This window comes from Fragaria vesca, linkage group LG1, assembly GCF_000184155.1.
Source record: "Fragaria vesca subsp. vesca linkage group LG1, FraVesHawaii_1.0, whole genome shotgun sequence".
Lineage (NCBI taxonomy): Eukaryota > Viridiplantae > Streptophyta > Magnoliopsida > Rosales > Rosaceae > Fragaria > Fragaria vesca.
The window spans coordinates 12,871,651-12,888,597 of record NC_020491.1 but is presented as its reverse complement, the minus strand read 5'-3'; the positions used below and the strand labels follow the sequence as shown (position 1 = coordinate 12,888,597).

The 16,947-nt window shown below is 37.0% G+C and overlaps 2 protein-coding genes across 2 annotated transcripts; both read right to left on the bottom strand.

Annotated features, from left to right (window-relative positions):
• Window positions 1-3: 3 nt before the first annotated feature.
• On the bottom strand, window positions 4-4,536 carry LOC101307624 (magnesium-transporting ATPase, P-type 1-like). The gene is made up of 8 exons (XM_004288107.1): window positions 4,265-4,536; window positions 4,050-4,166; window positions 3,451-3,677; window positions 3,145-3,356; window positions 2,925-3,027; window positions 2,293-2,663; window positions 1,481-1,982; window positions 4-1,189 (listed from the first exon to the last, which is right to left on the bottom strand). The coding sequence occupies exons 1-8, from the start codon at window positions 4,416-4,418 to the stop codon at window positions 44-46; spliced, it is 2,832 nt and encodes a 943-aa protein (XP_004288155.1). The 5' UTR covers window positions 4,419-4,536; the 3' UTR covers window positions 4-43.
• Window positions 4,537-8,315: 3,779 nt separating this feature from the next.
• On the bottom strand, window positions 8,316-9,391 carry LOC101307335. The gene has a single exon (XM_004288106.1). It carries the CDS (start codon window positions 9,373-9,375, stop codon window positions 8,659-8,661), a length of 717 nt encoding a protein of 238 aa, XP_004288154.1. The 5' UTR covers window positions 9,376-9,391; the 3' UTR covers window positions 8,316-8,658.
• Window positions 9,392-16,947: the final 7,556 nt, after the last annotated feature.

The window sequence follows — 16,947 nt, the reverse complement described above, 5'->3', positions numbered from 1 at the left end:
TATAGTCTCTAACATGAACCCCATCTGAAATTCATTCTATTAGCTACAGCCAGCTTTTATGAACCAAAATGTAAAGTCTCTTGATCAACTGGCCAACAACAAAATATCCTATAAACAGCACTACCAAAAAACCGAAGTATGACAGTGGAAGCTTGATAAATCCCATCACTTCCCCAATCGGAGTGAATGGAATTGCAATTCCAATTGCAGAAATCAGAACTGTAGAACAAAGCACAGGCCATGAAGCAAATTCCTGAATGAAGGGAATTTTCTCCGTACGGATCAAGTGGATGATTAGGGTCTGCATGAGAAGCCCTTCTATGAACCAAGCAGTGTGGAAGAAAATAAGATCCTCCAAACTATCAGCCTTATAATAGAACCAAAGGAACAGAAGTGTAGTAACATCAAAAAGAGTGCAGACAGGTCCATTCCATAGAATGAACATTGGCAAACCTTGCTTTGACCATCTTTGTGGGACTTTTACATAATCTTCTTCCATTTTGTCCCATGGTATTGCGATCTGGCCCACACTGTACAAGAAGTTCTGTGTAAGAAGCTGCCTTGCAGTCAATGGCTCGTACTTGAGCACTAGAGTTGCTATGAGGATTGAAAGAACGCTTCCCAGATTGGCAATAACCGACATTTTTATGTACTTCATTGTGTTCCCGAAAGTCAGTCGGCCATGTTCAACTCCGGCAATGAGTACGTTCAGGTCCTTCTCCAGTAAGATAATGTCAGCAAAGTCTTTTGCAACTGATGCTCCTGAATCAACGGATATACCAACATGCGCTGCATCCAATGCAAGCGAGTCATTTACTCCATCTCCCAAGAATCCAACAATGTGGTTACCAACTGTTTGCAAGGACTGCACAACTCGGAGTTTCTGTGTTGGGGTGAGACGAGCTAAGACTGTTGCTGTTTTAACAGTCTCATGAAATGCATCGTGATCGAGTAGCTCAAGCTCTGGCCCTGTAACTACATGAGTTGTCCTGATACCTACTTCCTTGCAAACTCTTATAGATAGAGACAGTGAATCACCTGTTAATACTTTTGCTTTCACTCCCTTCTCAGCCAACCGCCACAGAGCTTGCTTTGCTGAGTCCTTAGGTGGGTCAAAGAATGATATGAGGCCGAGGAAAACCATGTCTGATTCAGAAGTATCATCATTATCTTTGCGCTCATACCTTATCTGTTGCATCAGGAAAAGAAATTGTAACGTAACCAAACATATTACGGAACAAAACTTTTTCCTTTTGGTGTGCCATTCTCAATTTCTCACCAATTCTATTTTATTTTAGCTCATTATCAAGGCCAAGCACTTTCTTGTAGGAATGATAATGGAAAATAAATTGTTTCCAATTTCGGCAGATTCAGTGAATAGAAAAAATCTCCAAAAGTTTTGAAACACAAATAATTAAGGATTGAATAGATCAATGCACTTGTGTTCATACAGAATGTGAGTAGAAATTAATAGACATACCTTTTCGAGCTTCTTTGTTGCTACTCCTATAACTCTTAGTCCCTCATTGCTTATTTCCTCAGTCATATTTATAATCCTTTGATACTCTTCTGGAGAGAAAGGTGAAATTGTGCCACTATCAACATCCTCCATAAAAGAACAAACTTTCATTACTTCTTCCAGAGCTCCTTTTGTCACCATGACTCTCTCAAAACCGTGAGGGTCTTTGTCTTCTTGTTTTTCTTCTTCTCTTTCCATGATAATAGATACCCTTCTTCTTATGAAATCAAAAGGAATCTCATCTAGTTTCTTCCATTTTGATGGTTGGAACCTGAATCCATTGGTATATACATGTGCCAAAATTGCATCATCCAAAGGATATTTCTGATCGGTCTTGAAATATGAGTTGAGGAAAGCGAACTGTAAAACTTTTTCTTTGTTTAACCCCCAGCTGTCAAGATAATTTACCATTATCGCACGATTCATGGTGAGTGTACCAGTCTTGTCAATGCATAAGATATCCCTGTATCACAGAGAATAGAGCAAATGACTAAACTATGGAAGTGCAACTGAAAGATTGACGAGAAGAAAGTTGTGAAAATGAGGAAACAAAGAGAAATGCAAGTTCCATCTTCTACTTGATTTAAAGTAATGTTTTCAACTTTAAGCTTATGGGAGTGGCTTTAAGCATTGCTTGATCAAATATCAGATGGAGGATGACAAAATGCATAGTTCATCACATAATGGTCTTAAATTCTACTTTATGATGACTAGAAGCCATTGCACTATCATCTTTCCAACAGTACTAGGTTATAGATGTTCACTATACTCACATAGAACCCATGTCTCGTATTGCAGATAAGCTTTTGACTATGCATCTATCTCTGGCCATAGCAAGTGCTCCTTTTGCAAGACTTGTGTTAACAATCAGGGGAAGCATTTGAGGAGTAAGTGCACTTGCAACCGACACTCCGAAGAGGATGCTCTCAGTCAGATCTTGAGATGTAGAGTAGTCAGTTATAACTATGATGGTGACTACCACTAGCATAACAGCAACCAGCACATAAGATATGCGACGAATACCGTCCTCAAAGTCATTTGGTGGTTTCTTTTTCCCTATGTTTGAAAACATGGTGCTCATGTATGTCTTAGATCCAGTGGAAACCACTAGACCAGATCCACTGCCTGATACCACATTTGTTCCCTGAATTACATACAGAACATCAGTAAACTCTGATATTTGTTCAGTAACATGCAATGCTTGACCAAATTTGTTAAGTTGAATAGTGTGCATTGAAAACTGTCATTTATTTTCTTAATAAGTATTACTTGAAGTATTGACAGCTACAGTTTTTTAGTTCCACACATTTTTTTTTCCATTTGCAATGTCCAACTTGTGATTTTAGGAGTATGGTATTCAAATCTTCCAGCCAAGATCAGGAAATGAAAGTTACTATTAGCGTACCATGAAGCAAATATTCCTTAAATCTAGCAATGGTGTGCTTTGATCTTCTCTGATATCAGCTGTTTTCTCAGTTGTCCAGGACTCTCCGGTTAACGAGGCCTGACTGTTCAAGAAGCAAGGAGTGATCATCAAAGCTAATATTGGCTATACAGACAGAAAGAATGACATAAATAACTCACAAATCCCATATATATTACAGAAACCTCTACAAGTACTATACCTTACAACAAGGTGTTTTGAGGACAATAGTCTCACATCTCCAGGAAAAATGTCTCCAGGTTCAAATATGATAATATCACCAGGAACAATATCTCTTTGATCAATTTGAACAACTAATTCAGTCTGAACAACTCTACCTGCACATCTTTGAACTTTGACTGGGCACCTTACAAATTCTGAAAGTTCCATGGCTGCTTTTGAACTTCCGTATTCCTAAAAGGAGAGTTGAGAATTAGTCCGCGCCAAATGCTTTACATAAAAAACATATATGGAGCCTATTGGAGTAAACGAAGTAAGCAAGAAATACCTGATAAAACCGGAGGCAAACACTTATCAAAACCAAAACAAGCATGATGCATCCATTTGGGCTGTCACTGGTTATGTACGAGATTACAGACAGGATGATCAATATGATATTAAAAGGATGAAAGAAAGCATGCCATAAAAAATTCCACCAGCGAGGGAAGGAGAAATCAACAGGAACATTCGGACCATTTTCCTTCAATCTCCTTTCAGCTTCAGTAAAGCTCAACCCTGCAAAGAGCAAACGTTCATTGCTGTAAGACAATGCGAAGAGCCATAACATATATACAATTCTCATTTACATAGAATTTCAAGTAAGAGCGAAAATGTGGTCAGGCAATGCAAGGTAGCTATCAAATCGAACCGAGCCATTTCCTATATCTTGGCTTGACATTTCATCAAACATGTCAAATTCAACCAACTGCAACATGTTTTTCTTTTGACCACTAAGTCACTACATCATTTCAAACAGCCTAATAATGCTTTCAGTCATTTTCTTCATCAAACAGTCGAAGACATCGATTGAAAAATCATAAACAAATCTCAGTGATCCTATGCACAATAACTTGGATTACATCAAGTCGAGCAATTGAAGACACTGACCTCTTTCGGTGGATCGAACATACTCATAAACCAGATCCTTATCGGATTGCGCCAAGGCGTATAACCAAGAGTAAACCTTCTCCTCTGCCTCTGTCCTCGACCCCCCATCAATAATTCCTGCACATTCCCAAACCAAAACACAAACCCAAATCTGAAACAGCTCCAAAAACCAAACCACGAATTCACAATTTGATTTAAACAGACAAAACAATCACCTCCGGACATAAGCCTGCGCAAGAATCTAAACACCCTGTTGGGAGCATTCTGGCTTTCGGGTTTGTCTACTAGATTTTGGCGAATGGGGTTTTGGTACGGAAGCCTCGGGTGGGTTTTAGAAGTTAAAAAGCTGAGGAATTTGAAGCTTCCCATCCCCAGCTAACCAAAGGTAGCAATGGCGGTTGAGAAGGAAAGAGAGAGACATTATATGTATCAGATATGACAAGTGAGATGGAGTGAAAGTATATTTTTATTTGGAGGGTTTGTTTTGAAGACCAGAATCTTTGAAGAGAAGGTGGAGATGAATAGTTTAACTGTCTTTTATGTTTTGGAATACTCTGAGTTTCTTGGCTGAAAGTATGGAGGTTCTCACTCTAGAGCTAACTTCTCTCTCTACGAGTTTCAGCTACCAGACTTCGGATGACGGTTAGGTTTGGTCGCCGTACTTCCCAAAGTCATCGCCAGTTGTCACGACTCGTAAGTCATTAATCCACTCATACTTCCCACTTCGAAATTTTTTTATTGATTAAAAAAAACCGCCAAAATTTTTCCAAATGAAAAAAAACTAAAAGTAAAATAAAAATAAAGTATCAGATATATTGGTTACCAATAAAAGTTTTAAGGATTAGTTGCATAAGTTACTTTGTTTTGTTTTTTTTGGAATGAATAACTTCATTAGCAATAATCTATACGACCAAATATTGCTAAATCAGGTAAAAAAAATTTATTGATTAAAAAAACCGTCAAAATAAAACTAATAAAAAAAATAAAGTATCAGATATGTTGGTTACCAATAAAAGTTTTAAGGATTAGTTGCATAAGTTATTTTGTTTTTTTGTTTTTTGTTTTTGGAATGAATAACTTCATTGACAATAAGCCATACGACCAAATATTACTAGGTGAGGCAGAAGTAAACTCTCATACAAGATTAAGAGTGTACACTCTTTATTCTACAACAACTAATACTAAAAGTCTAAAAGGGAAAACCATAAAGCTGTCCAAAAAAGTAGACGAATACAGCAAAACTAAAAAGCAATGAACCTACACAAAATAAACTCAGAGACCTAAACATCAACTCGAAACCTAAGACCCAACGGTGTACCTTTCGCTAATGAGTAGGGGAATCTCTGAGTAAGTCATGTAGAGGTCTTTGTCCTTGTTACGTACAGAACAACACTACTCCTCCCTTGCCTCCGAAGACTCTTCTTGCTCGACCATACCTGAACCAAATGCTTCCGAGGTCGTGTCCTAAATCTTCTTCTTGTTCCTGCTGCCGTGTGGGCGGCCTCTCTTCTTTGGTGACTTTTTTAGGATGCCTGGGGCACCATTTGTTCCCACCACGAACCCTAAATCTTCGGGTTCAAGCTGAAACGGGACGACTGCCAAGCTATGCTTTGCACGCTTTCCTGCATCAGACTCATCGTCCTCCCTGGAGCAACACACTCCCGCTATCTTCACCGGAGAAGGGAATTATGGGATCGAACGGATCAGCACAGACCTCCTCTCCTTTGCAAAGAGAGCTGACACACAATTGGAGAGGGAGGGATTAGGGTTTGTGACGAGCTAGCCCGGAACACAATTGGAACAAGAGCCGAAGGCACCGGCGGGATCACAGATTGCACCACTTCGTTTTCACCCTTTACTGTACATGCTGATGTTATCTTAATCTCATTTCTTGATTTTCAGTCTTCATGAATGTAATTTATTAACATATTCATAATTAAATTAGAAAATTTTCTATTGTGGCATGACTTCTAATACGTAAAACTGAGAATAAATTATGAGCAGACATAAAATGCAAATAAAGAATACATGAAATCTGTATGCTTACAATTTTCATTTGGTCGGTATTCTATTATTATCTGAATCCCGGACATGGCAGCATGTTCATAGCACTGGACTGGCAATGCCTATCATCGGGTATTTGTTATTTTATGAGTCTACACCCTCAGCTGTTGATGGCACGGACCAAACGGTGGACTCTATAACCTCTTTTATTCATGCTCTTCATGATAATATTGGTACTAGCGTAGTCCTTCCTACAAATGTGGATGAAGTATTGAAGTTAATCTCGCATAGGAAATTATATATGCTGGTTATTTTCTATTGTGTTAAAACCTTATATCCTGAAGACTTGACTACAACCTTTTCGTGTTCCAGTCGTACCACTTGGATCAGTTAGGCGGGGTTGTTCTCGTGATTTTTATTGTTCTTTCTTGTTAGGAAAAAAATAAAATTACAGGTTCTATCCAACCTGACTATTCCTCTCTTTGTTGGATAGTATGTTGAGCCAAAGTTCAGTACGTTTCTACAAATGGATGTTGATTGATTGTAGTGAATAGCTGGGTGTGTTGAGCACATCTTAAACCGAGAATATAGTCACCTTTCGATATAAATAGGACCAAGAAAGAAAGAAGGAAAGCACCCCCTGTTTGCATAATAACCCTTGGTGATCTGCCTTGGGCCACCATCCAGTCAACCAAGCCCAAACTGGCCCAAATAAGAACCGACAAGCTAGCTAGATGAGATTATGCAGGTCGACTAACTTGATTCATTGTCAAATCTCCCGCATGCATATATGATGAGAATGGAATGTTTGCTGCCTTGTTGGCATTAGCATTAGGTCTCCCGTCTACTCTGAATTGAATCATGTTTCAAGGTAGTGGAAATCTTAGTAGACTCGACATATCTCCATCATATTTACTACTGCTTCGAATTCTTACTCGACAGCGAGTGCCCTCTCTCGTACTGCATGTCTTGGTTCTTATCCTTAATTTCAACGTAGGGCATATATTCCTTTTCTAAATGAATGTTTTCCTAGCTAGCTAGCTAGTTCTTCCATCTGTTCTCCTGGTGTTTCAAACATCCTCCAACTGTGACTTTGCTTGTTACATTGTACTACGTGACGGTGGAGGTGGCAGAGTTTGGTCCGTTCTTGGGTATTTCACCAGTCTTTCAATTAGTACACCCTCCGTTTCAAACTTTGAATGAATTGGTAGCTAAAATCCAAGTTTTAGGGTTGTTCTGTATATCTGAGCTCTGTTGAGTGTGCTTGGTAATCTTGGTTACCTACTGTGACCTAATTAAATACCAGAAAATTACCCAAATGATCAAAGTACAACAAACTTAATTATGATCAAAATCATTGATCAGCACTAGTTTAATAATTTAACTTCTTATGCTCAAACATTACCTACTAGCTAGCTCATATACATACTTTTCGGTACAGAGAGTACTTTGCCAACGAAGTCTTGATCTCTATTTTATCTCCAACCCAAACTAAATTAAGCAACCAAAACTTCATTATTTCTGATATTACAACAGATTACATGAAAGTGTAGGAGTTGATGATAAGATTGTATTATAAGCCACTCGAGTACTAGCTACATTCTTTTCGAATTGAGCAGACAGCAAGTACTATATGAGACCAGGCCTCTGGTGTCCAGTTTTTTATACAAGAACACAAGGAATCTGAGACAACAGCTCACGCTGTTCATGCAACTATAGATACTATTTCAAACAAGAGAAAAGCAAAGACAGAACAAGCCCACCAAGCCAACACCAGGTTATAAACAACCAATTAAGATGCCTGGTGAGTCATGTCCCTCGGGAAAAAGGGGTACAAATATATAGCACTAGAAGCAACTAGCCAAAGCGATTTGTTTTCGAACCAAATATATTTAGGTGGTCCATCACAAGCTAAATCATGTCTTTGGCGCCCTGTGGAGTGCAGATCAAAAGGAAACCCTATCAGCATATGCATGCCATGGCAGTATACACATTTTGAATTAACACAAAGCTAGAAATGGAGGAATAAGTTTATTTGCTCAATTTCCCTATATGTATATGATCAATTGACGTTGAACAAAAAATGTATGTTGTCGCATATATCTGTGTTTTCACAGTATAGTGTAAAGCAAGATTTTTAAGCAAGTTTTGAAACATAACAGTACTTAAGCAATGCCTCACACAGTAATCATTAAGATAAGATCAATGAGAAAATATCGCTTAAGAAAAAACACTAATCAGACAACAAATAAGAAGTTGGCCGGGAGCTAGCCCGGGATAGTGAATCATTAGGAGAAGTATGAAACAAAAGAGCGCCTTCAATTCTAGCTCCACATTCTCATCAACTTCTAACTAATTTGGTACATGAAGTATAAGTAAACCCCAAAACTACTTAATTATTATTCGCGGAATGGTAATTACAAGTAAACCCGAGAACCGTTCATATATATTATAACTAATTGATGATACCCCATACAAAGCTTGCTACTCAAAGCAAAGCTCAAAAAAGAAGGGTAAAAATCATGGATTGCTTGCAAAGCAAAATGTCAAGTAGATAGATACACCATGGCCACCAACCCACTAATTCCTCTTTGAACCAAAAATGTCACCTTGAACGGTAAAAGAAGATACTAAGCTCCTGGCCAATACTCTCATCTGGGTCAATCAAATGAAACGATTCCGAATTCGCCGAACCACAAACTCTCTCGAAATTGGCTCGCAGGTACATAATCTCATCATCATCACCATCATTAAGCTCCTTATTCCCAGTTATAATCCCAGCACCCACCTCAACCGAACCCATCATCATCAAAGCTTCCAAGTCATGCTTACTAGGCCTTCGCTTAACTGCATACCCAACTTTCCTGCTATTGCAGTACATAGTCCACACCGGAGTCGACAACAGAGAGCTCGAGTTTGGTGAATACCCCGGAGTAGAAGACTCGAGGGCTATTCTGAGAAACCCTCCTTGCATTTCCTTAGCCAGGACTGTTGTGGGTAGAGCTAACTCGAGGAGTAGAATTGGGTTGGACTTGGAGTTTGTTTGGATGCAGAAATGGACTTTTCCTTTCCGGTACCCAAATATGGTGCCGGTGATGATGTTGTTGGGGTAAGATAAGCTTGGACGCCGATAGTGTAAACCGAATTCTTTGGTTTGTTGATGATGATGGTGACGATCTTCTTCTACGAAGGTGCAGTTGCAAGTTGGGATGAGGAGTTCGATGAGAGAGCGGAGAAGACGCCATGACCGTACTTGTTTGTGGCACTCGACGGTGGTGACGGCGCTGGTCATGTGGGTGGCACCAACTCTCGGGTGCGCCATGGCCGCCGGCTTAAAGGGAGGGATAGGAGGTGTGAATCGAACCAGGCTTAGAATTGGGTGGTTGAAGATGGTATTGGACTCTAGGGTTTATATATAGTGAAGGAGTTGTCTTCGTCCATGCTATTTCTTTCATTATGATATATATGTGTGCATGCGTGTACTCCTTAGTTGTTTAATTAACATAATCAATTCATTTGGGTTTTTTTTTTTTTTTTTTGATTGACAATTCATTTGGGTTTAAGAAAATACAAGGTTTTCATTTACCGACCAAAAACAGTGTTTCAATTCGGACCAAAATATCAAACAAATTAATCACCACTAAAATTGTTACTATATTCTGAAGATGATGCATGGGAAAATAAGATTCGCACGTAATAATAATCAATGTAATCAGTTTAGGAGAAAACTTAGTCCTCTATCTGCTTGAGCAGTTGAGCTGGTATCTCTTTATTGTAATCATTTTGGGGAGGAAATGTTCAAGCTTGAGCTCACGTTCAATATTGTCAAAAGAGGTACGTTCCTTGCTGTTATTATATGATCATACGTACCAATATTTTTGTTGGTCATTTGGAATTATTTCACGTAATTTATACTATTATTCAAAGAAAAAAAAAATGTATAATCTACATCTGCATATGCCATGAAGTAGAAGTACGTACGTCGATCCCATGATTGTATATCTACATGTATGTATACAGTATACATAATTTATATGGCCAAGTTGTGCGTACGTACCGTAACGATTTCATATTTATATGATTGTATATGAATTAATATACGTTGTTGGTTTTCAATTAATTTACACATTCATCACCATACCAGTAGGAAAATAAGGGATAAAAGGATCGATCTGATCACAATCATACAAAACATAAACTGATGATTGTAACCAGTACTGTTATTTGCTTTGTTCACCAGTAAATCGATTTCATCACGAAACCTAGCTATATGGTAAGTTGGTCGATCAATTATATTCAAAGTATGACTATAATTAGGACAAAATTTTCCAGACTTTTTTGAGATCCTGATGCATGCATGCCGCCAAAGTAAAAAGCCAGCGTGAAATTTGTAGGGAAATTAAGTTTGATGTTTTAAGTATTTTGTTTTTTATTTTGTGTGGAAGATGAAGAAAGTGGCTGGAGCTAGCAATTCTAGTGTGGAAAATTATCTGGCCATATTGGACTGCACTTTTCTGTTTTCTGCTTCAAAGAAACTCATATATGATTATTTCATGGGAATGAAAATTCCTTACGAAAATACAATAAGAAATCCTTCATATTCAACTAATCATTAGGACATTGAGTATTTTGTGCTCTATAAAATCCCAACAATTACAACTGTTCTTCAACTACTAATTCATACAAGAATCTTGATGACCTTTTCTCCAATACAATTTTGGGGGTACTTTTATTTAAAAAATTACCCAGAAAACTAGCACTAGATTTCATTCCCTGGCTGGCTTGTGTTACACCACATGAGAGAAACTTTTAAGCAAAAAGGGCTGGAAGCAAATAAATGGAGTTGTTCTGCTTTCTAGCCTGGTTTCTCCACTCATGTCCTCTGCCTTTCTCTTTCCATGTGTATGTTTCCATAAAATGACACAAACTCAAATTTCTTTTGATTAAATACATTTCAATTAAGTCAAAAAAGATATCATTTATTTATGTATCTTGTCATCCTTCATATTACTCGATGTGTGTCTTGAAAATAACATGTACGTTTCATCAATTGGAATTCTATTTGGGAAAATTTTACAATATGTTAATGCATATGATGCATCAACTTTGTCTTAAAGTTGTAAAATAAGTCCTCAAAGTAATAATATTAGTTCTCGAAGTTGTAATATGAGTCTTTAAAGTTGTAAAATTTTATAGTTACAATATTAATCATCATGTATCCTTAAAGTGGTAAAATATGTGCTTAAAGTGGCAATTGAGTTATTAAAGAGATTGAAAAAAAGTTGTTACAACTTTGAGGACTGAATTACCACTTTAAGGACACATGAGGACTAATGTTATAACTAATTTTTTTACAACTTTAAAGACTCATATTACAACTTTGAAGACTAATATTACTACTTTGAGAACACTTTTTACAATTTGAGGATAAAGTTGATGTATCACATGCATTAATACACTCGAACCTTACCCTTCTATTTGTTCTTTTCAAATGATGTATGACAAGAACAAGCTAAATTTAGCGAGAAAAAATTAAAAGTATGGAAGCGGTTTGACTTCAAGAAGAATGATTTGAAGATATATAATAATCAAGTTGTTAGCCGCTAGAATAACAAAGAAGTTGTTGTTTTGGACTTTACGGGTTTGCTCGTGCAAATCTATTAATTAAATGACTATAATTTGATTTGGAGTAACTTTGGGCCAAAACGTCTGTTTGGAACACATAATACCTTTCTGCAATAGGAACAACGAGATCTACATAACTCACTTTAGTAAGTCCTATCAGATTTAGGCAAAAAAAATATCGTTTTATCAATCCGATTCGGCATTCAATATTATTTTAGGTTTTATAGTTTATTTTGAATTTGGTTTTCTTTTAACCCATGTGCTTTTAGGTTTGGTTGTTAGTTGCACTAAGGTTTGTTTTACCATTATATAAGCATCCTTAAGCAGATGTAGTCGCAATCTATCATATTATTATCAATCAAACTTAAGAGTTTTCCCTTATTTTCTGGTGGATTTAAGAGTTCTATGAAAAAGTTTATCACTTGTAAACTATCCATCTTTTTAAAGTTCAACGCTTGTTAGCCCTGCATACTTCCAGTCATCTCATTAAAACATAATAGACATTGAAGAAAATGGGAGCATATATATTTATATATACAGCCTTTCTCGGCTGCGGACGTCCGCACCAATGGTTTTGGTGCGGATTTCTATTTTTGCACCACTTTTCAATTGAATTTCCTCATCTCCACAGTCTAATATCTAGATAATATTGTGTAGATCATCTCTGCAAAATTTCAGCCAATTTGGTGATCGTTAAAGCCCTCAAAATTGTGTTTTTCTGGTATAAACATGAACCGGACAGAATTCAGTCCGTCCATTTGTTTTTCAAGTTTGAGGGCCTTAACGATTACCAAATTGACTGAAATTTTGCAGAAATGATCTACACAATATTATCTAGATGTTAGACGGTAGAGATGAGGAAATTCGATCTAAAAGTGGTGCAAAAATGGAAATCCGCACCAAAGTTTTGGTGCGGACGTCCGTAGCTGAGAAAAATCGTATATATATATATAATCTTGTTACTGAATGCATTATATTTTAAATTGAAGAAGTTTCAGAATTATATGAAAACATCAACCAAAGTTACTATATATAATACATAGTCTATATTTTGATGTATGTACAATTTAATTTATTTATTTATGCTTTGATCAGTATAGACGTCTAGCAATTTTACAACTGTGAAAAAACCCTATTGGACTAATTGGCATGGCTATATATTACTTTAGTTAGCATATTGTCCTTCTCAAACAAAGATCCAAAAAATGGAAAACAAACCCAGATGCATCCGTTCAATAAGAAAAACACTCCATATAATTGGAATCTAGCTAGCTAGCCAAGCCGGTAGTGCTTTTGTTTTCTATTTTTCAGAAAAACTGTGGGGAAAAAAATATACTTTGATTTGACAAAACAAAATATACATGGACTAATAAAACAAACTACAAAAGTGCAGTGCATTGGACTATTGCTATTTTCTTTCTTTTTGCATATTTCTGTCTACCATGCAGCAATCGGTGATGATGGTGTTCATGAAAAATACACTTGTGCTTTCAGTTATAGGAGAAATGGACAAATTAAAAGAAATATGGGGCCGAGACAAAAGAAAGTGTGTGCCATCTCAATCTGTTTCGGGTCCATTTCTGTCTCGGTTGTTTTGCACACAGAGTTTTACACATGTTGAAGAGTTTGAGGGATGAAACGAAATGTTGGAAAGGAAATTAGGTAGCTAGGCTCGATCTTCTCCAACCACAATCTGTATGTGCATGTACTCGTTTTGAGGTGATGATGGCTTTGATTGATTGCTTCTATTAACTTTAGGTTATTACAAGCTGCAATGCTGCATAAATATAGGATATACATGTTCTTGTAGACTTGATGGATATGAATAAAATTACTTACTTTGGAACGTGTTTACTGAACCTTTGTAATGGAATTACTTGTCGATCCAAAGATGGTGATTCAGTAACTCAGTAACATAGCATCATATAACTAGAAATCGTATAACCAATGCAGTAGCCCAACTTTAAAGCTGCTCAGAGACATCCCAAAGTAGCTTTGAGCATGCATATGTATGTAACTTTCACTATAAAAGGAACTGATTAACCCTCCTCCTCAGTCCTCATGCTAAGAAAATGGACAACTGGAAGTAATATATATTTTTTTGATCTGGAACAACTGGAAGTAATATATGGTTCACTGCTTGCATATATATGGTTAAACCGATTGATACAAACGTACACAGCATGAGATATTTGACAAGACGATTCGAAAGAGACGAGTTAGGGCACTATTACTTGACATGGGATGGAGACGACACAGCAGAGAGAGATCGAACAGAGGGAAAGCTACTACTCGACATGGGAGAGATATGTCGACGCAACACAGAGAACACAGCTAATGGAATAATGTATATGTTTTTACATGCAATATCAATCGGTGGCAGTGGCACTGCTCGATCACGAAATGTGTTTAATGTGCAGCAAAATATGGCAAAAATCTGCTTCTGTATTGTTGGGTTAACTGACAACAATTTGATTGGAGATATTATTGCGTCGGGTTTTCTTTAATCGAATTAGGTTTGCGCTTTCGTTTCATCCTTTTCAATATTATGATAAAGGGTTAACTAATATGGTGAATTCGATGTTCTTATATATATGCTGTATTCATCTCAATTGCTCACTAACTGATGCAATTCAATTACCCTTTCTGAAGAAGAGGAAGGAAGAAGTGGGTTTTCGCTACTGCAGATGAGATTCTATCCAATAGTACGTGCAACAGACTATTGTTAACCTTTCGGTGGAGACTGGCCATGGAGAGCGCGCACTTTCTATCTCTCTCATCCATTTGATGATTTGTTCATTTTTCTTTTACGTCATGTTCATATGTTTGCTATTCTGGTTCTCCAGTGTCGCTCTGATATTTGGAATTTGGTGACTTCTATTCTAAATCATGACTTCTATATATTCATGATTTGAATTTGTAGGTGCTCTTTGGTTGCAATAGTGTTCATCGTATTATACCGAGCTACTTGGTTTGGTCTTGCTATCATGCTATGGCTTGCTGCAATTTTGCTTAATTGGCTGCGATCTTGCCTGTTTGATCGAAGCAAGCCCTTATTAATTGTCTGCATCATTTGTGTTAATCCTTTAGTTGGCTAGGTGTTGTAATGTCCTTTCCTCTAATGAAAATTTAACTCTCTTCGCCAAAGAACTCGTTAGGACTAATTAAGGAGTAAAACATGCACAGGTCGAGTTTCCTGAAGTAACTAGGTCCAAAAGAAGCCCATTGGCCATTGCATCACAATATTTGCCTTCGTTTGGTGGGCTAATTAGGCTCACAAAGGGATAGTACTCCTCTTCTGTGACTGTTTGAACTCCCTCAATGCACAGCCTAGCCAGTAGTACCCAGTACTACTAAGCTCAAAGAAAACGTCAGAATTTTCAACTTTTATAGATTCACAGTTAAGGGAAAACTGTAACCATGAAATCAGTCAGTTAAATACGAAATTTTTACTGACATGATTGACACCGGCCAGGATGCATACCATGCACGGTTACAGTCGATCCATGATTCGTATCACAAACAATCAATGAAAAACCGATTGTTTTTTTTTTTTCTCGCAATTTAGGCTTGCCTTTCTAAAGTTTCTGGGCTTCACCTTACTGCCCTTAAGCAGTGTCACTTGGTAGAGTTACTGAGTTAGAATTGTGTAAGGCAAGAAGCTTGCGGTACCCGGCCTTTACCGGTAAGCTATAAGCATAATTAAGTCACTTCCTATTCCATATACAATGGGATTAGATAACAATAAATCAGTAATAAATTAATAAATCAGTACTTGTCAAAAAGTGTTGCAGATTGCAAATTATTGCAATGCTACCATGTCATAATATGTGAACATGTCTATGTACTTGATCCCTTCATTGTAACACAGCTAGCTAGTAGAGACTCATATTAGCTGGCTATGATATTGATTAATTTGTTGACCGTATGTTAGGAATTAAGTCGCAAAGACATTTACAATAATTTACATCTTGAACCTTATATGTAATTGTTGTAACTTTTTCTTTTTTTTTCCTCAATCAATTCAATCACAATATAACCTCTAAAGTGTTATGCGTCACATTTTCTTTGTTTTCATTTCACAGCATCTTAGCTTCAGCAATCCATGTTTCCTAACATGATCCACAAAGGATCTTCGATCTTTATCCCACTTTAACTACTTCAATGCTTCAACTAGCATGCAATACATTGATCGAAACCATTTGTGTTACGGCTATTCAAGAGTAGGTCTACATAGTTCAGATGATCGAGCTCAATATCACCGATTTATCCACAGATATGATTCTTAGATCAACCTGACAAAAGGATGTAATGATAGTTCATGAACTATAGACTAGTATATATAGAGTAGTCGAGAAAGAAAAAAAAAAAAAAAAAAAACAACGGATAACAATCGAGTTCCACTCGAAAAAATGGCCTAATGCGTTGGATAATGATGAAGGTAAACATAAACAATGAAGGGGATCGATCTAGCTAGATATTTACATCTTAAACAGTCATGATATCTGATAGTGGAGGAGGCCGAGGAGCTGCTTCTCCTAATCACCATCAGGACAATATATAAAGAAGTTCCATATAGACAAAATTAAGTACATTAAGTACATTATCTGCAATATCTAATCATAGGTTTATTTGCATTTTTCAACCCGTACATCATCAACAGAAGTAAGCTGCATACTTCTATCTTGAGACTCAAGATTCAAGTTGCATATTTTATATCTGGGTACGCCCACAGCATATTTTATATCTGGGTACGCCCACAGCTCAGGCATCACAGAAAATGATTATAAACAAATGCAATCGGATAATAAAGGAGGAATCTACACTACGCCAATTTTGCCTTCAAACAACGGGTAATGCCCGTCGTCTGTTTACTTTTTTACGTGTCGTCTATCGAGCTGTCATCTGATAACGATTCAGTCGACAGGCATAATCTGTCGTCTGAGGAAGGTTATACGACATACCGTATGTCGTCTTTATGAATCCAGGTTCGTAACAAAAAAATAAATCTGTCGTTAAAAATCGTTACAACGACAGTTCCCTGTTGTTGAAAGAAGAATTAATCAGCAAATAATTGCATTCGTCTGTCGTCTCCAGTTCATTCTAACGTCAATTATATGACGTTGCAATGGCTTTTTTATCTATCCTCTTAATTTATCCGTCGTATGTATTCTAGTACTACTATGCTTTTTTGTCGTTATAATAGTTTAAACCTCAAAACTCTTAACATGTCTCTCGTTTGAGATAAGATCATAAGTCACATTTATGT